Source organism: Saccopteryx bilineata, chromosome X (assembly GCF_036850765.1).
Source record: "Saccopteryx bilineata isolate mSacBil1 chromosome X, mSacBil1_pri_phased_curated, whole genome shotgun sequence".
Classification (NCBI taxonomy): domain Eukaryota; kingdom Metazoa; phylum Chordata; class Mammalia; order Chiroptera; family Emballonuridae; genus Saccopteryx; species Saccopteryx bilineata.
In genome coordinates, this window is record NC_089502.1 from 108,726,771 (window position 1) to 108,748,508 (window position 21,738).

Here is a 21,738-nt window from a genome sequence, read left to right on the forward strand (position 1 = left end):
TTGAGCATAGACTCATCTGACTTGAGCACAGGGTCGATGGCTTGAGCGAGGGGTCACTGGCTCAGCTGGAGCCCCCCCCATCAAGGCACATATGAGAAAGCAATCATTGAACAACTAAGGTGTGGCAACAAAAAACTGATGATTGATGCTTCTCATCTCTTTCCCTTCCTGTTTGCCTGTCCCTATCTGTTCCTCTCTCTGTCTCTGTCACCAAAGAAAAAAAAGAGGGGAAGTTGTCCATTGCCACCAAGAAGCAGAGAGCACATGGAGCCTCTGCATTAATAACAAGAAGGCCATTGGCTATGTTACAGGTGCAAGAAGCAACTGCAGTATTAAGAAGGGAGGAGGTAGTGACAGTGACCTATCATTTTAGAAGCTTGTATGTGGCGGGACAAGGATGGTCCAGTTGGGAGAGGGAAGGCAGAGAGGGAGGAAATACTAGAGATGAGTAATGGGAGGTCCAGGTGGGAAGGGGCCAGGAGACTCTGGTCCACGCTCTGTGCCATCACGAGAAGAGACTAGGGACTCCACACGACGATGGGGCAGCCACAGACTGCACTCGGCCTTTGCCCCTAAAATCTGGGGGTGATCCCACAGACATTATGCAGGCCCCAAATGCTAAGATCTTTTCATAGGTTTCAGAATGTTTACTGTAGGTGCTGTGCTCCTCCCAGTGTAGTGTCCACCCAAGTGGTGGGTGCCACCCTACTTGCTGCTACCTGTCCCCTGCCCACTGTGGGCCCCTCAGACCCATCACCTGCTTCTCAAGGCGGGTTCTCAGGCAGTCCTTAACACCCCACCTCCCAGGGACATGGTACAGTTTGAAGGCCCTGTTGTGATCATAATGACACTAGCAGAAGGCACAATAAGTGGTGGCCTCACAGACAGAAATGGTGTAGCACTTGGACTGAGATGCTTGCGGCACCGTTCCCCAAGGTCCCAGAGGAGGGGCAGACTCAGAGAACAGCATTTGCTTTAGGGTGGGCTTGTTGAGTTGGAGGTGGCCAGGTGGTATATTAAGTGTGCCCACAATTTGCTGGTTCCTTGAAGGCCTCCCATGCAGACCTGGCCAAAACCAGACCTTGCCAACTCCAATAGGTCCAACAGGGATGCTGCTTAGCAAGGCCAGACACTCCCGAAGCAGATGTGACACCTGCGGCTGGCTTCAGACCTGCAGGCCCTGAAAAGCCATTGGGAGAGACAAGAGCCCTGACCTCCAACAGGGCCCAGCTGGAACGGCTTCCTAGACTCCTGGGGACCGGACCCCGCCCCACCCTGTCTATACACCCATCTTGGGCTGACCAAGTGACTCTGGCTTTGCTCATTCCTTGCCCATTTTGCCCTCATTCTCCTGCTTTTCCTTCCACTTCACTGCTCACTCCTTCTCTGGCTTCTCTGCATTCTTTCCCGCTCACATACACCACCCCATCTTTTAATGTCGGAGTGTTGTAGGACTCTGTCCCCAGAGGCTTCTCTTTTCTCTCCCTGTGTCACTCCCCAGGGGAGCTTCTCCACCTTCACTCCCACATCTGTGACTCAACCCAGCCTTCTCTCCTGAGCTCCAGGGCCACATCTCTAGGGTGTGATTCTGAGACAGCTCCTAGCTCTCTGCAGACACCTCACTCATTCCTTATCACACACTCACTGGGTGCCTGCCTGTCCCAAATGCTAGAAGACACAGTTTCTTCTTTCTTGGCATCCACAGGGGCCTGCCTTGATTAACGAATACACTACTCAGCCGGGCTCTTAATGACAGGAAGCAGGAGGCCCCTTTGCCTCTCCCAGCTCTCCTTTCTCCGTAGGCTCCCGGGCAACAATTTTTGGAATAGTCCAGAACAGTTGCCTTGTAGATGTTGCGGCATCTGATTCCTTCCTTCTTAGATTCAGCTTAAACATTTTTTTTTAATTTATTGATTTTAGAGAGAGAAAAGAGAGAGGAGAGAGAGAGAAACATTGATTTGTTATTCTATTTGTTTATGCATTCACTGGTTGCTTCTTGTATGTGCCCTGACCAGGGATCAAACCCGTAACCTTGGCCTATCAAGATTACGCTCTAACCAACTGAGCTACCCGTCCAGGGCAGCTTAAATATATTTTTTAAGATTTTTTATTTATTCATTAGAGAGAGAGAGAGAGAGAGAGAGAGAGAGAGAGAGAGAAGGGGGAGGAGCAGGAAGCATCAACTCCCCATATGTGCCTTGACTAGGCAAGCCCAGGGTTTTGAACCGGCAACCTCAGCGTTTCCAGGTTGACGATTTATCCACTGCGCCACCATAGGTCAGGCCAGCTTAAATATTTTGATGGCACACAGCTATGGGAATGCTGTGTTCTTCGCCCCCCCCCTATCAACATCAGAAGGCACTCAAGGTCAGACTGTCCATCATTGGGGAGACTCAGCCATATAGTCAAGGTGATGGCTGCCTGGTGTCTCTGTTGCAAAGTTGCATTTTCTCTTCTTAATGCACAAATGGTCTGGGGTAATACCTTAAGACCCTGTTCCTGTTCCCCCAACAACCTTTATCGAATGGTTTTACCATCTGAGGATGATTCTTGCCTGAATGTATTGCTTTTGTGGCCGCAAAATGGTTTTCTGGTGCTTTCTTTTTTCTACAATTATTAATTAGCATTTCTCCTTTTTCTCTGCTCTCTTTTCTCAATTATAAGAGTGGATACATTGTTTTTATTTATTCAACAACTTAGAATCCAAGAGTGTCATATTGGGGGGTAATTTTTATTGGACTATGACATGCATACAGTAATGTGCATAAATCATCACTATGCAGCTCAATGGATTTTTAAAGTGAATACCCCATGAATCTATCCCCTCCAGATCAAAAGATAGAATATTTTCAACAACCCAGCACCTTCCCTTGGGCCCCTTCCAGCCAGATATTAATCCTCTCCAAAAGGTTTAATATCCTTTTGGATGTTCAAATTGTTTTTCCTTTGGTTCTTTCCTGTTGATTCCTGTGTTCCTTTGACATGCCCCATCTTTTTGTTTTTCAAGCACTTCTTTCCTATTACTACAAGGTTCTCCAGGCTCATCTTGTTTTTGTTTTCTTTTCTGCTTCAGCCCTAGAACCAGCCATTTCTCTAAAAAGCTCTGGTTCTTTTTAGTGGAGAATGGTACTGAGAAACCAATGTCTAAGTCCAAGGTATATAGGTATGTTCATTGCTACTGGGGTGTCATTGCTTCTAGACTCTTTCACTGGAAAAAACTAGGAAAGACTTTTAAAAAGATCTTATTTATTGATTTTAGAGAGAGGTGGGGGGAGAGAGAGAGAGAGAGAGAGAGAGAGAGAGAGAGAAGGAGGGGAAGGAGCAGGAAATATCAACTCATAGTAGCATCTCTTATGTGCCTTGACCAGGCAAGCCGAGGGTTTCAAACTGGCGACCTCAGCATTCCAGGTTGACACTTCATCCACTGTGGCACCATAGTTCAGGCAGAAAGATTTTTTTTAACAGGGACAGAGAGAGTGATAGATAGGGACAGACAGACAGGAACGGAGAGAGATGAGAAGCATCAATCATCAGTTTCTCATTGAGACACCTTAGTTGTTCGTTGATTGCTTTCTCATATGTGCCTTGACCGCAGGCCTTCAGCAGACCGAGTAACCCTTTGCTCGAGCTAGTGACCTTGGGTCAAGCCGGTGAGCTTGTTGCTTAAGCCAGATGAGCCTGCGCTCAAGCTGGCGACCTCAGGGTCTCGAACCTGGGTCTTCCGCATCCCAGTCCAACACTCTATCCAGTGCACCACTGCCTGGTCAGGTCAGAAAGATATTTTTTACGTTTATACTGCAAACTCCAATTTCAATCGCAGTTCTTTGTCACCTCCCCTTATTCCAAAGTGAGAATTCTCATTTGCAGTAGCATCGATATATTTACTCATTTGCTCTACAAGATAGAGTCTGTCTTAAAGTACACCCAAAATAGCTTCACAGTCACTTCATCACTACCATTGCCAACAACAGAATTCCGAAGAGTAAAACCAGTGCCTTTCATCCTAAGACTATATTCCATGAAGGGAGTACAGTCAGGCAGCTTAGTTTAAAACGCATATGAATTATTTTTTCTGTGTGGTTTTGTTATAAATTGGATATGCAGTTAGGCTCATTTGTTTTTGTTTTTATTCAATTTTAGCATTTGATTTTTTCACTCTTTTAAATATATTATTGGACATTTAGAATATTTACAATGGTTCAACTCTGGCTAGATAGCTTGGTTGGTTAGAGCATTGACCCGAAGTGCAGAGAGGTTGCTGGTTCTATCCCCAGTCAGGGAACATATAGGAACAGCTCGATGTTCCTGTCTCTCTTTCTCTCCCCCTTTCTCTCTCACTGAAATCAATTTAAAAATATATTTATGATGATTCAAAGTCAAAACTACACAAAAGCGTATTCCCAGAAATCCATACCCATGTCAACCTCCTGTAGGTGACCATTCTCATTAGCTTTGAGTTTCTTCTTCCTGTGTCCTTTTTCCAGTGAGTATGTGTATCTATGTGTGTGCGTCCTTGGCACTCTGCTTTTTTCTCATAACAATGTATCCTGGAAAACATTTCATTTTTTATTAGATATTTTATCCTTTTTTATTGCTGCTTAAGACTACTCTATGAATGTACTATAGTTTATTTCACCAGTTTCCTGCTGATGGACATGCACACTGTGTCCAATAACTTTGTTACCACTTATGGTGCAGTGAGTAATTGTGTACATGTTATTCTTTATTTGTGAAGTAACTTCCTACACGAGGATCGCTGGGTTCAAGACAGTGATGGAGTTTTGTACATACACAATTCTTTGACTCATTCAACAAGGAACAAACAATCTACTGTATCAACAGCACTGAACAAGAAAAAGGTACCAGAGATGATATATCAACAATATGTAAGTGAGCAAAACAAGATTATAATTTTGGATTCTTAGAAATGCTATACAGCAGCCTGACCAGGCGGTGGCGCAGTGGATAGAGCATCGGATTGGGATGCAGACCCAGGTTCGAGACCCCGAGGTCGCCAGCTTGAGCGCGGCTCATCTGGTTTGAGCAAAAGCTCACCAGCTTGAACCTAAGGTCGCTGGCTCCAGCAAGGGGTTACTCGGTCTGCTGAAGGCCTGTGGTCAAGGCACATATGAGAAAGCAATCAATGAACAACTAAGGTGTTGCAACGCGCAATGAAAAACTAATGATTGATGCTTCTTTTTTTTTTTTTTTAACAGAGGCAGAGATAGACAGGAACGGAGAGAGATGAGAAGCATCAATCATCAGTTTCTTGTTGCGCGTTGCGGCTTCTTAGTTGTTCATTGATTGCTTTCTCATATGTGCCTTGACCGTGGGCCTTCAGCAGACCAAGTAACTCCCTGCTGGAGCCAGCGACCTTGGGTCCAAGCTGGTGAGCTCTTTGCTCAAGCCAGATGAGCCCGCTCTCAAGCTGGCGACCTCGGGGTCTCGAACCTGGGTCCTTCCGCATCCCAGTCCGACGCTCTATCCACTGCGCCACCACCTGGTCAGGCTGATTGATGCTTCTCATCTCTCTCCATTCCTGTCTGTCTGTCTCTGTCTATCCTTCTCTCTGACTCACTCTCTGTTCTGTAAAAAATAAATTAAAGAAAAAAGAAATGCTATACAGCAAATTAAAATGAGACAATATGATGAAGCATGCCTGGGGGTAGTACGTTAGACTGTTGATCCAGAAGCTCTCTCAGAGGTGACATTGTAGTCAAGATCCTGATGACCAGAAGGATCCAGCCATAGGAAAGTTTGCGGACAGTCTTCCAAAATAATAATAATAATAATAATAATAATAATAATAATAATAATAAGAAGAAGAAGAAGAAGAAGAAGAAGTGCAAATGGCTGGGGGCAGGTCAGGAGCAGAGAAGTGGCCCCAGAGGCTGTAGATAAAGGTGAGCAGGCAGGAGTGGGTAGAGGGTGGTGGAGTTGGGAGCCAGGTCACCCAGGGCATTCATAAAATACAGCAGAGTGCCTGACAGGGCAGTGGCATAGTGGATGGAGCATCATCAGCCTGGGATGCTGAGGACCCAGGTTTGAGGCCCAAGGTTGCCCTCTTTAGTGTAGGCTCATCCAGCTTGAGCATGGGGTCACTGGCTCGAGGCCCAGGGTTGCTGGCTTTAGTTCAAGGTTGCCGGCTTGAGTGAGAAGTCACTAGCTCTGCTGGAGCCCCCTGGTCAAGGCACATATGGAAGAGCAGTCAATGAGCAGCTAAGATGCCGCAACAAAGAGTTGATGCTTCTCATCTCTCTCCATTCCTGTCTATCCCTCTTTCTCTCTCACCGGAAAAAGAAAAAAAAAATAACAGCAAAGAGTTTGGATTTGATTTCAAAAGCAATGGGAGATAGTTTTCACATTTTTTCTGTTTTTTCCTTTTATTTGTTTTAACATTTTAAGCAGAGACGTGATGTGATCTGATTTATTAAGACCTGATTCAGCTGTCTGGAGAACAGGCTCTAGAGAAGCAAGTTTAGGAAAAAACCAGGTAGGAAGTTGTGGAAGAAATTCAGGGAGAGATGGTAGCTACCACTGGAGACTAGCAATAAAGATGGAGAGAAGTGGGCTGATTGGGCTCTGTTTTAGGGGGATATCCAACAGGATTTAGTGATACAGTTCAGCTTTATGTCCTTCCTTATGATTGTAAGGAGGAAAATAGAAAACATGACAATCACTGTCAGAAATTTTATGTCACTTTAAAAATTTATTTTTTGCCTGACCTGTGGTGGCGCAGTGGATAAAGCGTCGACCTGGAAATGCTGAGGTCGCCAGTTCGAAACCCTGGGCTTGCCTGGTCAAGGCACGTATGGGAGTTGATGCTTCCAGTTCCTCCCTCTGTCTCTCTCCTCTCTAAAAATGAATAAATATAAATAAAAAAAATTATTTTTGATTAAAAATGTCATATAATGTCTCTGTCAAAACGTCCTGTAAGCCTGACCTGTGGTGGCGCAGTGAATAAAGCGTTGACCTGGAATGCTGAGGTCGCCAGTTCAAAACCCTGGGCTTGCCCGGTCAAGGCACATACGAGGAGCAATGATGAGTTGATGCTTCCTGCTCCTCCCTCACTTCTCTCTCTCTTCTCTTTAAAATCAATAAATTAAAAAAAAAAAAAAAACGTCCTGCAAAACTGAGACTTATGGACATAGATAAAAGTAGAGTGGTCACCAGGGGGAGGGGGTGTGGAGGAGGGGGGAAGGGAGTAAAGAGGGACAAATATACTGTGAGGGAAAATGATTTGACTTTGGGTGATGGGCACACAACAATCAACAGAAATATTTACCTGAAACCTATGTACTTTTATTGATCAATGTCACCCCTCTAAATTTAATATTCTAAATAAAAATTTTTTAAAAACCTTCGGGAAGACATGAAAAGGAAGTTATCCCCCACAATGCCATCGCACAGAGATAACGAGTACAGTGTATTTACTTTTTAGTGTATTGTTTTAGGATTTCAATGTATTCATATAATAATTTATTAAGTTGGGTTTTAACTGATTTTAGGTTTTGTTTTAATTTTTTTTAATTTTTTACAGGGACAGAGAGAGAGAGGGATAGATAGGGACAGATAAACAGGAACGGAGAGAGATGAGAAGCATCAATCATCAGTTTTTCGTTAAGACCTTAGTTATTCATTGATTGCTTTCTCATATGTGCCTTGACCGCGGGCCTTCAGCAGACCGAGTAACCCCTTGCTCGAGTCAGCGACCTTGGGTCCAAGCTGGTGAGCTTTTTTTTTTTTGCTCAAGCCAGATGAGCCCGCGCTCAAGCTGGCGACCACAAGGTCTTGTACCTGGGTCCTCGGCATCCCAGTCCGAAGCTCTATCCACTGCGCCACCGCCTGGTCAGGCCTGATTTTAGTTTTGTATTCTTATTTTTCAATATGACATAGCCCTATTCCCACTGTCCCTACTTTATCTCAGGTCCCTATTATTTTCCTTCCTTGCCTCTGTGCGGGTCTCCCTGCAGGCAGGCCTTCACATTGTCTACTTAGTGGCCTTTCTAAAAGGCAAATATGATTGACTCGTCGCCCCATTTAAAGCCTCCTTTAGTTTCTCCACCTACATCGGCGATGGGGGCAGGGTACAGAGCTGTACACCTTGTGGGCCGTCCGACCCCATCTCCCTCCGCAAATCACAGCAAGGACATTGAGGCACATTTCTTGGGGACATTGGGCTCAAGGAAAGGACAGGGCGGGAAATTAGCCCCTGTGTACTGTGGCCCCAAACGAGGTTGGGAGTAAGAGAGGCGGGTTCCGCAGGAGCACTGGCATCACATTTCGCTCTAAGGGGCGGAGTTTAATGAGAAAGCGTTCATAGTCTGGGCAGCCAATGAGGTGTCTCCCGACTTTGGCAGGGCTGGCTGGATGAGAACCAATCTCCCGCCCAACCGAATTGGCGGCGATGGGGCGGAGTGTGTCTCTGCTGGAGTTCTGGGAATCCCCAGTTTAACTGCGCGCTAAGGGGAGGATATTCGTGAGGGAGTGCTGCCATGGGGTGGCAGGGCCAGCTGGGTGGGACTCGACCACGCACGGGGCGGCCTCAATAGGTCCTGCTAGCGCAGGCCTGCAGGGCGGAGTCAGTGCGAAGGGGTGGGGCTTCTGGAAGGAACCGCAGTTTCTGAGCCGCCCGCGGGGAAAGCAGATGGTTGGATCCGCGCTTCGGGGGTGGGGTCGAAGGCGGAGCACTGCGGCCATGCAGGTAGCCGATGTAGGCCTCACCGGAGCCGACTGCCAGAGCGGCCAGGATGGTTCCGGCACCTCGCGCGGATCGGGCCGGGTGGCCATTGAAGCCAGCGGAGCTCTGTGTGCTGCGCGATCACAGCATGCCTCAGGGCGGGGTGGAGACACCGCACTCACGGCCAGAAGGCCAGGAAATCGACTACGTATATTGTATCCCACCCGAGGGGACAGCAGGGAATACATTGCGAGCTCTTTTGGGAGGGTTGCGTTGTGTGCAGAAAGACAGACAGGTCGGAGCTGAAAAGGGTGCCGAGGGAAACAGGCGCAGCTTGGGTGTGTACGGGCTAGGGTCAGTCTGGACAGGAAGAAGAAATTAGAGTAGGGGGGCAATGGGAAGGCTAGTGGGAGTTATGGTTAGAGTGGTCTGGAGGGGGTGCGACCAGGTGGCCTGAGAAAGGGCCTGCGACACAAAGTCAGTGTGGATGGTGCCTTAACTGAATCTCCACCAGTGACCTCCGTGTGCCTTTCCCATCCCCCTTGGAGGCGGACATCGCGCGTGGATCCCTGGCCCCAGATGCGGAACCCCACCGAGATGCGGTTCAGAAGGCGCTCACAGTGAGCGGCAGCGTCCTAGCGGTGTAAGCTCTAGAAGAGGGTGTGCCCCAGGTGGCTGGGCCAGTCTCCACCTAAGGGTGCTTTACTGGAGCTGCGGAGACACGCAAGGAAGAGTTAGGTCCAGGGAAGGGACTTGGTGCTGTCTGAGGGGGTGTTGTAATGAAGACAGCAAAGGGTTCAGTGTAATGCCAGAGGGACAGAGCAAAGAAGAAAGGAACCACCACCTCTAACTTCATTTTCTTTTTCCCCTTCACTTTTAGCTGCTGGAGAGCTGAAGATTCTCGCCTCCTCCGAATTTCCATCATCAACTTTCTTGACCACCTTTCCCTAGTGATGAAGACCATGCAGCGCTTTGGGCCACCTCTTTCCCGCTAAACCCGGGCTAGGAAAAGGGGGCTGAGGCCCAATCTTGTATCTGGTCCTCGGCAATGCATCCTTCCTAGGGCAATGATTCCTGCAGCAGTTACCACTTTATTCTGGGGCCCTGGTTTTTTACCTGTTTGTCACAGCAGCAAATAAAACTGAGTTACTATTCCACGTCTGAGTTTCTTTTCACCTACAGCAGCTCCTAATAATCTTGCCTTTGTCCCAGGGTGGGAGGAGAAGTCTGGGAACTGTATATTCAAGCACTACAAGGTATCTGAAGACAATTTAGGAAATGGAAGATGAGTCCTGTCATGCAGTATTAACTACTGTGAACATTTTAGAATCTTTCCTTAGTTTCTTTTTAAATTTGTACTGATTGATTGATTTTTACAGAAGAAGGAAGGGAGAGAAAGAGAGAGAGAAACCAATTGTTGTTCCACTTGTTTAGACATTCATTGGTTGATTCTTGTATGTGGGATCAAACCTGCAACTTTGGTGTATCTGGATGATGCTCTAACCAATTGAGCTACCTGGTCAGGGCTTTCCTTAGTTTTATAGCTGTAGTTATATACTTAATGTAAAATAAAGATACAATGTATATTTTGCAAGGTTAGGATCTTTACTAATATTTTTCATCTAACATTCTAAAAATTTTTCAAAAGCATTATTGAATAGAGGTATAACATATATTACAATGTAATTATTGATTAAATTATTTTCAATTTTTGTCCTGTTATAGGTAATGATTCAATGGAATTATTTTATTTTTTTAATTTATTATTCAGTGAGAGGAAGGCAGGCAGTGAGACAGAACCCCGCATGCACCTGGACCAGGATTCACCCAGTAAGCCCACTAGGAGGCAATGCTCTGAACATCTGGGGTGTTGCTCCATTGCTCAGCAACCGAGCTCTTCTTAGCACCTGAGGCAGAGGCCATGGAGCCATTCTCAGCACACAGGGCCAACTCGGTCCAATCAAGCCATAGCTGAAAGAGGAGGAAGAGAGAGAGAGAAGCAGGAGGAGGGGGTGGAGAAGCAGATGGGCACTTCTCCTGTGTGCCCTGACCAGGAATTGAACACGAGACATCCACACACTGGGTGACACTCTACCACTGAGCCAACTGACCAGGGCTAATGGAATTCTCGTATATAAATTTTTGCATGAATAACTTTACTTAAGATAGGTTCCAAGAGGTATACCTACTGAGTTAAATATTTATGATTTACTTTATAAAGCTCTCATTCTGTAGTACAAAACTGCACTACAGAAAATGTAACCTCCACTAGAATGCTGCTTTCTCATATCCTTGTCACTGTTAGGTCTCCTTGGCAAAAAATTTAAAAATTTTAAAAATTAAGATTTTATTTATTGATTTTAGAGAGGAGAAAGAGAAAGGCGGGAGGGAGGAGTAAGAAGCATCAATGCATAGTTGCTTCTCATATGTGCCTTGACCAGGAAAGCCTGGTGTTTTTAATCAGTAACCTCAGAGTTCCAGATCAATGCTCTATCTGCTGTGCCACCACAGGTCAAGCATCAAAAAATTTTTTGAAAAATTGAGTTTGCATGAGAACAAACAATCCGAAAATACTAAAATCAGAGCATTGTAGGCTGACTGGCCTTGTCTCAGGTCAGTGAAGTGCTGGGACAATTGGTTTAAGTCTTTCAGTGGAAAGCATGAGCTCCCTGTAAATGATATATATCAGCTGTATATTATAGCAGCTCTTTTATAGATGCCATCAGACTCTCCAAGATGATCATGTTTTCTTAGAATAAAGAAGGTTTTATGCCTGGTCTGTGGTGGCACAGTGGTGAGAGTGTCATCCTGGAATGCTGAGGTCTCCAATTCAAAACCTTGGGCTTGCCTGGTCAAGGCACATATGACAAGCAACCAGTGAACAGCTAGAATGAAGCAGCTACTCCTTGTTCCATCCCTCCCACCTCTGTAAAATCAATAAATAAAATATTTTAAAAAGGATGTTTTGTTTTGGTTTTGTTTTTTGCCTGATGAGGCAGTGGTACAGTGGATAGAGCATCCCAGGCCTGGGATGCTGAGAACCTGGTTCAAAACCCCAAAGTCACTGTCTTGAGAACGGGCTCACCAAATTGAGCACAGGATTGCTGGCTTGAGTGTGGAATCATAGACATGACCCTATGGTCGCTGGCCTGAAGCCCAAGGTCACTGGCTTGAGCCCGAGGTCACTGGTTAAAGCCCAAAGTTGCTGGCTTAAACCCAAGGTCATTGGCTTGAGCAAAAGGTCTCTGGCTTTGCTGTAGTCTCCCTGTCAAGGCACATATGAGAAAGCAATAAATGAACAACTAAAAGTGCTGCAACAAAGAATTGATGCTTCTCATCTCTCTCCTCTCCTGTTGGTCCCTCTCTCTGCCTCTGTCTCTCTTTCACACTAAAAAAAAGATTTTACTTCTATTTGGTTAATATCTTTTCTCAGGGGTTGTATTTTCCTGCTTCTCTGCATGCTTGGTACTTTTACTATTTTGAAGTTTTTTAAACTGAATTTATTGGAGTGACATTGATTAATACAATTATATGGGTTTCAGGTGTACAGTGCTGTAATATATCATTTGTATTGTGTGTTCTCCACCCCAAGTCTCCCTCCTTCCATCACCCATTATCCCCCTTTTACCCTCTTCTACCTCCCTGCATGCCTGGTAATTTTAGGTTGGATATCAGACATTATGACTTCCCCTTGGGTGCTGGATTTCTTTGTAGTTATTCCTAGACATATATTTTGAGCTTTGTTCTGGATGCTATTCAGTGACTTGGAAACAGTTGGATCCTTTAGAGTCTGGCTCTGAAGATTTGCTGCATGGGCCCTTTCTGTGTAGTAGTCATTTTTTTTCCACTTTACTGAGGCAAGAGCCTTCTGAGCACCTTGTCCAATATCTCCCCAATTGTGAGGTTTACCACACGATTTCATGGGGACAGTCACTAGTCCCTGTCCTGCTTGAGCACTGGGCATCATTACCTTTTTTTTTTTTTAATTTATTTTTCTGAAGCTGGAAACGGGAAGAGACAGTCAGACAGACTCCCGCATGCGCCCGACCGGGATCCACCCGGCACGCCCACCAGGGGGCGACGCTCTGCCCACCAGGGGGCGATGCTCTGCCCCTCTGGGGCGTCGCTCTGTTGTGACCAGAGCCACTCTAGCGCCTGGGGCAGAGGCCAAGGAGCCATCCCCAGGGCCCGGGCCATCTTTGCTCCAATGGAGCCTTGGCTGCAGGAGGGGAAGAGAGAGACAGAGAGGAAGGAGAGGGGGAGGGGTGGAGAAGCAGATGGGCGCTTCTCCTGTGTGCCCTGGCCGGGAATCGAACCCGGGACTTCTGCACGCCAGGCCGACGCTCTACCACTGAGCAAACCGGCCAGAGCCGCATCATTACCTTTCATCCCTCAGGTGGTTCTTCCCGTGGCCTCACATAGTTTCTTCACATGCCTGTGCTGGTCTGTGGAATACTTCAGCAGGACCTTTTGAGGATACACAGGGTTCTCGCCCTGTGCCACTTCCTGCCCTCCAGTCCTCTGCCCCACAAGCTCTAAGTGCTGAGAATTTCAGCTCCATCTCCTAAACTCGGGGTGTTCATTGGACTGTGCCAGGAAACGCCCTCCTGGCAGTCAGCAGGGCAAGGGCAGGGCAGACCTCTTGTTTCTCATCTCCCAGAGATCACTGACCTTTATTAATTTGATGCTGGTTTTCTTCACAGCCTGTGTTTCATATATTTTGTCTGGTTTGGGGGGTTCTTTCTAGTAAGTGACAGGCTAATCCAGTCCCTGTTACTCCATATGTGTGAACAAAGCCTGCCTTTGTAGAACGTGAAGTCTGACATTGTGAGCTGGAGGAAGAGAGATGCTGTCAGCGGGGGTAGATGGTGGTGGTCATGATGATGACGATGACTCTCACCGGGCAGCATGCAGCAGCTGTGGTGCCTATAGGGGGAGTCTCTTTCTGCCTTCTTTTCTATTTCTTTCTTTTCTTTTCTTTTCTTTTTGAGAGAGAAAGAGACAGGAAAAGAGAGAGATGAGAAGCATCAACTCATATTTGCTGCACTTTAGTTGTTCACTGATTGCTTCTCAAACATGCCTTGACCAGGGGTACTTAAGCTGAACTAGCGACCCCTTACTCAAGCTAGCATCCGTGGGCTCAAGCCAGCGACCTTGGAATCATGTTAATGATCCCATGCTCAAGCCAGCAACTCCACGCTCAAGCTGTCAAGCCTGCGCTCAAGTCGGCAGCCTTGGAGTTTTGGGCCTGGGTCTTCAGCATCCCAGGCCAACACTCTATCCACTGCGTCACAACCGGTGGGCTCTATATTATTTACTTACTTACTTACTTATTTTTAAGAAATCATTCTTGCCTGCCCAGGTGGTGGCACAATGGACAGTGTCAACCTTAAAGAGATCCTTAAAGAGATTTTTTTTAATTGATTGATTTTAGTGAAAGAGAAATGGAGAGAGATGAGAATATTAATCTATTCCTGTATGTACCCTGATTGGGGATCAAACCCACAACCTCTGTGCTTTGGGATAATGCTCTAACTAACTGAGCCACCCAGCCAGGGTGGATATCATTCTTCTTTTTTTTTTAACTTATTTTTAAAATTATTTTTATTGCCTGACCTGTGGTGGCACAGTGGATAAAGCATCAACCTGGAAACACTGAGGTTGCCGGTTCAAAACCCTGGGCTTGCCCGGTCAAGACACATATGGGAGTTGATGCTTCCTGCTCCTTCCTCCTTCTCTCTCTGTCTCTGTCTCTCTCTCTCTCCTCTCTAAAATGAATAAATAAAAATAATTTTTTAAGATTTTATTTATTCATTATAGAGAGGGGAGAGAGAGAGAGAGAGAGAGAGAGAGAAAGAGAGAGAGAGAAGGGGGAGGAGCAGGAAGCATCAACTCCCATATGTGCCTTGACCAGGCAAGCCCAGGGTTTTGAACCGTTGACCTCAGTGTTCCAGGTCGACGCTTAGAAATATTTTTTTTAAATTTTATTTATTTATTTATTTTTTACAGAGACAGAGAGTGAGTCAGAGAGTGGGATAGACAGGGACAGACAGACAGGAACGGAGAGAGATGAGAAGCATCAATCATTAGTTTTTCATTCCGCGTTGCAACATCTTAGTTGTTCATTGATTGCTTTCTCATATGTGCCTTGACCGTTGGCCTTCAGCAGACTGAGTAACCCCTTGCTCGAGCCAGCGACCTTGGGTCCAAGCTGGTGAGCTTTGCTCAAACCAGATGAGCCCGCACTCAAGCTGGCGACCTCGGGGTCTCAAACCTGGGTCTTACCGCATCCCAGTCTGACGCTCTATCCACTGTGCCACCACCAGGTCAGGCAGAAATCATTCCTAATACCTTTACTATTGATAGATATAACAGAATTTAGCTATTTTACACCATTATCTACTCTGCTTTCTTTCTCTTTCTTCTTAAATGGTTCCGTTCAATGTTGGGGGTTTCTTTTTTCCCCCAAGATTAAAAATTACCAGTTTAGTTTTTCAGTGGCTTAGTTTCTGTAATTTCACAATGGTTATTAAGAGAAAAAACAAAGCCTGCACTGCCTGACAGCTGGGTTGGTTGGAACATTATCCGGAGGCGCAGAGGTTGCTGTTTCCATCCCTGGTCAGAGCACACACAAAAATGGATCGATGTTCTTGTCTCACACACTCTTTCTCTTTCTGTCTCTGTCTCTCTCTACCCCCTTCCTCTCGGTCTAATATCAATAATAAAAATTTAAAAAATAAAAAAGGAGCCTGACCTGTGGTGGCGCAGTAGGATAAAGCATCGATCTCAAACACTGAGGTCTCCAGTTCAAGACCCTGGGTTTGCCTGGTCAAAGCATATATAGGAGTTGATGCTTCCTGCTCCTCCTCCTTCTCTCTCTCTCTCTCCTCTCGAAAGTTGAATAAATAAAGTCTTTAAAAAATAAAAAAAGAACCCTTTTTTATTTATTGATTTGAGAGAGAAACATCGATTTGTTGTTCCACTTTTTATGCATTCATTGGTTGATCCTTTTTTATTTTCAAATATTTTATTTGTTGATTTTAAAAAGAGAGAAATGGGGGGGGTAAGCGGGAAGAATCAACTCATAGTAGTTGCTTCTCGTATGTGCCTTGACTGTGCAAGACTGGGGTTTTCAACCAGCAACCTCAGCATTCCGGGTTGATGCTTTATCCCCTGCGCCACCACAGGTCAGGCTTTAATCCTTGTATGTGCCCTGATTGGGGATCAAACCCTAACCATGGCATATCAGGATGACACTCCAATCAACTAAGCCATTTTTTTTTAAGATTTTTTTTTATTTCTTCGTTATAGAGAGGAGACAGAGAGAGAGAAGGGGGAGGAGCAGGAAGCATCAACTCCCATATGTGCCTTGACCAGGCAAGCCCAGGTTTTTGAACTGGCGACCTCAGCATTTCCAGGTCGATGCTTTATCCACTGCACCACCACAGGTAAGGCCTAAGCCATTTTTTAATTGGATTGTTTGTCTTCCTGGTGATGAGCTTTATAAATTTTTTTATAAATTTTGGTTAATAAGCCCTTAGCAGATGTATTGATGAATATGTTCTCCCATTGAATGGGTTATCTTTTAACTTTGGTAATGGTGAATGATGTCTTTTGCTGTGCAAAATCTTTTAGTTTGATATAGGCCCATTTATTTATTTTGTCTTTTATGTCACTTGCCCAAGGAAACATATTGGCAAAAATATTGCTCCTAGATATGTCTGAGAGTCAACTACTTATGTTTTCTTCTAGGATTTTTTTTTCTCCCGAGGCCCAAACTGTCTTCTAGCATTTTTATGGTTTCATGACTTACATTTAAGTCACTTATCCATTTTGAGTTTATTTTTGTGAATGGTGTAAGATGGTAGTCTAGTTTCATTTTTTTATGTGTACCTATCCAGTTTTCCCAACACCATTTATTGAAGAGATTGTCTTTACTCCATTGTATACTCTTGCCTCCCTTGCCAAATATTAATTGACCATAAAAGTGTGGGTTTATTTCTGGGTTCTCAGTTCTGTTCCATTGATCTATATGCCTGTTCTTATGCCAGTGCCAGGCTGTTTTGGTCACAATGGTTTTGTAGATAGCTTGATATCAGGTAATGTGATACCTCTCACTTTGTTCTTCATTTTCAAGATTGCTGAGGTTATTTGGGTTCATTTTGGTTCCATATAAATTTTTGGAATATTAGTTCTAGATCTGTGAAGTATGCCATTGGTAATTTAATAGGAATTGCATTGAATCTATAACTTGCTTTGGACAGTATTGACATTTTAATAATATTAATTATTCCTATCCATGAACATGGTATATGCTTCCACTTGTTTGTATCTTTCTCAATTTCTTTTTTCAGTGTCTTATAATTTTCTGAGTACAAGTCTTTTACCTCTTTGGTTAAATGTATTACAAGGTACTTTATATTTCTGTTGTTGTTGCAATAGTAATGGGATTGTTTCCATACTTTCTCTTTCTGACAGTTCATTATTGGTGTATAAAAATGCCACTGATTTCTGAATATTAATTTTATGTACACCCATTTTGCTGAATTCATTTATCAGGTCTAGTAGATTTTGGCTGAGATTTTAGGGTTTGCTATGTACAGAATCATGTCATCAGCAATAATGACAGTTTTATTTCTTCCTTCCCAATTTGGATGCCTTTTATTTTTTCTTCTTTTAAAACATAATTTATTTATTTATTTTTTTTATTTACTCATTTTTTAGAGAGAGAAGGGGGAAGGAGCAGGAAGCATCAACTCCCATATGTGCCTTAACCAGGCAAGCCCAGGGTTTTGAACCGGCGACCTCAGCATTCCAGGTAGACACTTTATCCACTGCGCCACCACAGGTCAGGCCCTATTTATTTATTTTTAAGAGAGAGAGAGAGACAGGAAAGAAGAGAGGTGAAAAGCATCAATTTGTAGTTGCAGCACTTGAGTTGTTCATTGATCGTTTTCTCATATGTACCTTGATGGAGTTGGGGGCTTCAGCCAAGCCAGTGACCCCTTTCTCAAGGTAGCAACCTTTGGGCTCATGGCAATGAACATGGGGTCATGTCTATAATCCCACACTCAAGCTGGTGACCCCACGCTCAAGCTGGTATGCCTGTGCTCAAGCCAGACAAGCCTGTTTTCAAGCCAATGACCTTGGGGATTTGAAACTGGATCCTGGTCCTCAGTGTCCCAGGTTGAGGCTCTTACCCACTACACAATCACCTGGTCAAGCTGGATGCCTTTTATTTCTTTTTCTTGTTTAATTGCTGTGACTAGGACTTGCAGGCTATGTTAAATAAGAATGGTGAAAAGGGACACCCCATCTTGTTTCTGAGTTTAAGGGGATTGCTTTTAGCTTTTGCCTATTGAGTATGATGTTGGTTTGTCATATATGGCCTTTATTAAAATGTTGAGGTATGTTCCCTCAATTCCCACTTTGCTGAAAGTTTTTATCATAAATGGGTGCTGGTAAATAAAAGCATCAATAAATGCTTCTTCTGCATCTATTGATATGATCATGTGATTTTTATCCTTAATTTTGTTTATGTGATGAATCACATTTATTGATTTAAAAATATTGGGCCTGACCTGTGGTGGCGCAGTGGATAAAACGTCAACCTGGAAATGCTGAGGTCGCCGGTTAGAAACCCTGGGCTTGCCTGGTCAAGGCACATATGAGAGTTGATGCTTCTAGCTCCTCTCCCCCCTTCTCTCTCTCTGTCTCTCCTCTCTCTCCCTCTCCTCTCTAAAATGAATAAATAAATAAATAAAAATGCTTTAAAAAAATATTGTACCAGCTTTGCCTCCTCATAATACCACTTGATCATGTTGTATGATCTTTTTAATATATTGCTGGATGTGGTTTGTGAATATTTAATTGAGAATTTTAGCATCTATGTCCATCAGGAATATTATCCTATAGTTTTCTTTCTTTGTATTGTCTTTACCTGGTTTTGGAGTTAGGATAATGCATGCCTCGTAAAATGAGCTTGGAAATTTTCCCTCCTCTTGAATTTTTTGGAATAGCTTGAGAAGGGTAGGTGTTAGTTTTTCTTTAAATATTTGGTAAAACTCACCTGTGAAATCATTCTGTCCAGGATTTTCATTTGCTGTGAGTTTTTTGATAACTTTCTATTTCATTTGTTGTAATCAGTCTACTCAGGTTTTCTGATTCTTCCCGATTCAATTTTGGAAGATTATATGTTTCTAGAAATTTATCCATTTTGCCCAGGTTGTCCAATTTTTTGGCACATAGTTCTTTATAGTATTTCTTCCAATCCTTTGTATTTCTGTGATGTCGGTTGTCATTTCTCCTCTTTCCTTTCTTATTTTATTTATTTGGGTCCTCTCTCTCTCTCTTTCTCTCTCTCTCTCTCTTACAGGGACAGAGAGAGAGAGTCAGAGAGAGGGATAGATAGGGACAGACAGGAACAGAGAGAGATGAAAAGCATCAATCATCAGTTTTTTGTTGCGACACCTTAGTTGTTCATTGATTGCTTTCTCATATGTGCCTTGACCACGGGCCTTCAGCAGATCGAGTAACCCCTTGCTCGAGCCAGCGACATTGAGCCCAAGCTGGTGAGCTTTTTGCTCAAGCCAGATAAGCCCGCTCTCAAGCTGGCGAGCTCGGGGTCTTGAACTTGGGTCCTCCACATCCCAGTCCAACACTCTATCCACTGCGCCACTGCCTGGTCAGGCCCTCTCTCTTTTTTTCTTGATGACTCTGGTTAAAGGTTCATCAATCTTGCTTACCTTTTCAAAGAACCAGTTCTTGGTTTCACTGATCTTTTGTACCTTTTTTTCTTTCTTGGCTTCTATGTCATTTATTTCCTCTCTAATCTTTATTATTTTCTTCTTTCTACTTCCTCTGGGCTTTGTTTGTTCTTTTTCTTTTTTTTTTTTTTTTACACAGAGACAGAGAGAGAGAGAGAGTCAGAGAGAGGGATAGACAGGGACAGACAGACAGGAACGGAGAGATGAGAAGCATAAATCATTAGTTTTTCGTTGCGCGTTGCAACACCTTAATTGTTCATTAATTGCTTTCTCATATGTGCCTTGACTGTGGGCCTTCTGCAGCAGACCGAATAATCCCTTGCTTGAGCCAGCGACCTTGCGCTCAAGCTGGTGAGCTTTTGCTTAAACCAGATGAGCCCATACTCAAGCTGGCAACCTCGGGGTTTTGAACCTGGGTCTTCCGCATCCCAGTCTGACACTCTATCCACTGTGCCACCACCTGGTCAGGCTGTTGTTCTTTTTCTAGTTCTTTTAGGAGCAGGGTTAGATTGTTTAAGTTTTTCTTGCTTCTTGAGGTATACCTGTAATGCCATGAACTTCCCTCTCACGACTGCTTTCAGAGTGTACCATAGATTTGAGGTTGTTGTATGTTCATTTTCATTTGTTTCAAGGAAGTTTTTTATTTCTTCCTTGATCGCATTGTTAACCCACTTGTTTAATAACATGCTATTTAGCCTCCAAGTGTTTGAATATTTTCAGTTTCCCTATTACAGTTGATTTCTAGTTTCATGCCATTGTGGTCAGAGAAGATGCTTGATATGATTTCATTCTTCTTAAATTCATTGAAACTTGTTTTATGTCCTAATATGTGGTCTATCCTAGGAAATGTACCACATACCATGTGTACTTGAAACGGATGTATATTCTGCTGCTTTGGGGTAAAATATTCTGAAGATACCAATTAAATCTAGTTGATCTAATGTGTCATTTAAGGCAGCTGTTTCTTCTTTCTTTTTTTTTAAGTTGTTACTTTTCTTTTAATTTTGTGACATCAAGTTAGTAGTCAGGTCCTTAAGGTGCAGAGATAGTCAGATTTTTCTTATATTCTCCCAAGCCAAAAAAAATACGTAACTTACCTGAGTCACCAATACATATGGCTATGAAGTACTTGAAATGTAACTAGTGCGACTGAGAACCTGAATGTTAATTTTATTTAAATTTTAAAATGAACATGAGACATTAATTTATTAGAAAACATTTAAGTGTGTTTCAAACTTGCGTATGAATCTACTTATTTATTTATTTATTTATTTTTTAGTGAGATAGAGAAGACAGTCTGACAGACAGAGACAAACAGGAATGGAGAGAGATGAGAAGCATCAACTACTAGTTGTGGCACCTCTCATATGTGCCTTGACCATTGGCCTTCAGCAGACTTGAGTAAACCCTTGCTCACACCAGTGACATTGGGTCCAAGCTGGTGAGCTTTGCTCAAATCAGATGAGCCCACACTCAAGCTAGAGACCTCAGGGTTTTTTTGTTTGTTTGTTTTGTGTTTTAATACTTTATTTATTGATTTTACAGAGACAGGAGAGAAAGGGGAGCATGGATTGGGAAGTATCAACTCATAGGTGCTTCATGTTAGTTGTTCATTGCTTGCTTGTTGTATGTGCCTTGGCCAGGGCAGCCCAGGGTTTCGAACCGGCAACCTTGGCATTCCAGGCCGAAGGTTTATCCACTGCACCACCACAGGCCAGGCACTGAGACCTCAGGGTTTTGAACCTGGGTCCTCCATGTCCCAGTCCGATGGTCTATCCACTGCACCACTGCCTGGTCAGGCTATGGGTACATCTTTTTTTTTTTTTTTTGTATTTTTCTGAAGCTGGAAACGGGACGAGACAGTCAGACAGACTCCCGCATGCGCCCGACCGGGATCCACCCAGCATGCCCACCAGGGGGCGATGCTCTGCCCACCAGGGGGCAATACTCTGCCCCTCTGGGGTGTCGCTCTGCCGCGACCAGAACCACTCTAGTGCCTAGGGCAGAGGCCAAGGAGCCATCCTCAGTGCCCGGGCCATCTTTGCTCCAATGGAGCCTTGGCTGCGGGAGGGGAAGAGAGAGACAGAGAGGAAGAGGGGGGTGGAGAATCAAATGGCTGCTTCTCCTATGTGCCCTGGCCGGGAATCGAACCCGGGTCCCCCGCACGCCAGGCCGACGCTCTACCGCTGAGCCAACCGGCCAGGGCCTATGGGTACATCTTTAATGGGACTCTCTGAGCTTCTTGAACTTATGTGACCCTTTCATTCATCAGGTTAGGGAAGTTTTCAGCTA

At 44.4% G+C, this 21,738-nt stretch overlaps 1 protein-coding gene across 1 annotated transcript; it reads left to right on the plus strand.

Annotated features, from left to right (window-relative positions):
• Positions 1 to 8,482: 8,482 nt before the first annotated feature.
• LAGE3 (L antigen family member 3) lies at positions 8,483 to 9,837 on the plus strand. The gene is made up of 3 exons (XM_066249227.1): positions 8,483 to 8,895; positions 9,195 to 9,323; positions 9,561 to 9,837. The coding sequence occupies exons 1-3, from the start codon at positions 8,648 to 8,650 to the stop codon at positions 9,673 to 9,675; spliced, it is 492 nt and encodes a 163-aa protein (XP_066105324.1). The 5' UTR covers positions 8,483 to 8,647; the 3' UTR covers positions 9,676 to 9,837.
• Positions 9,838 to 21,738: the final 11,901 nt, after the last annotated feature.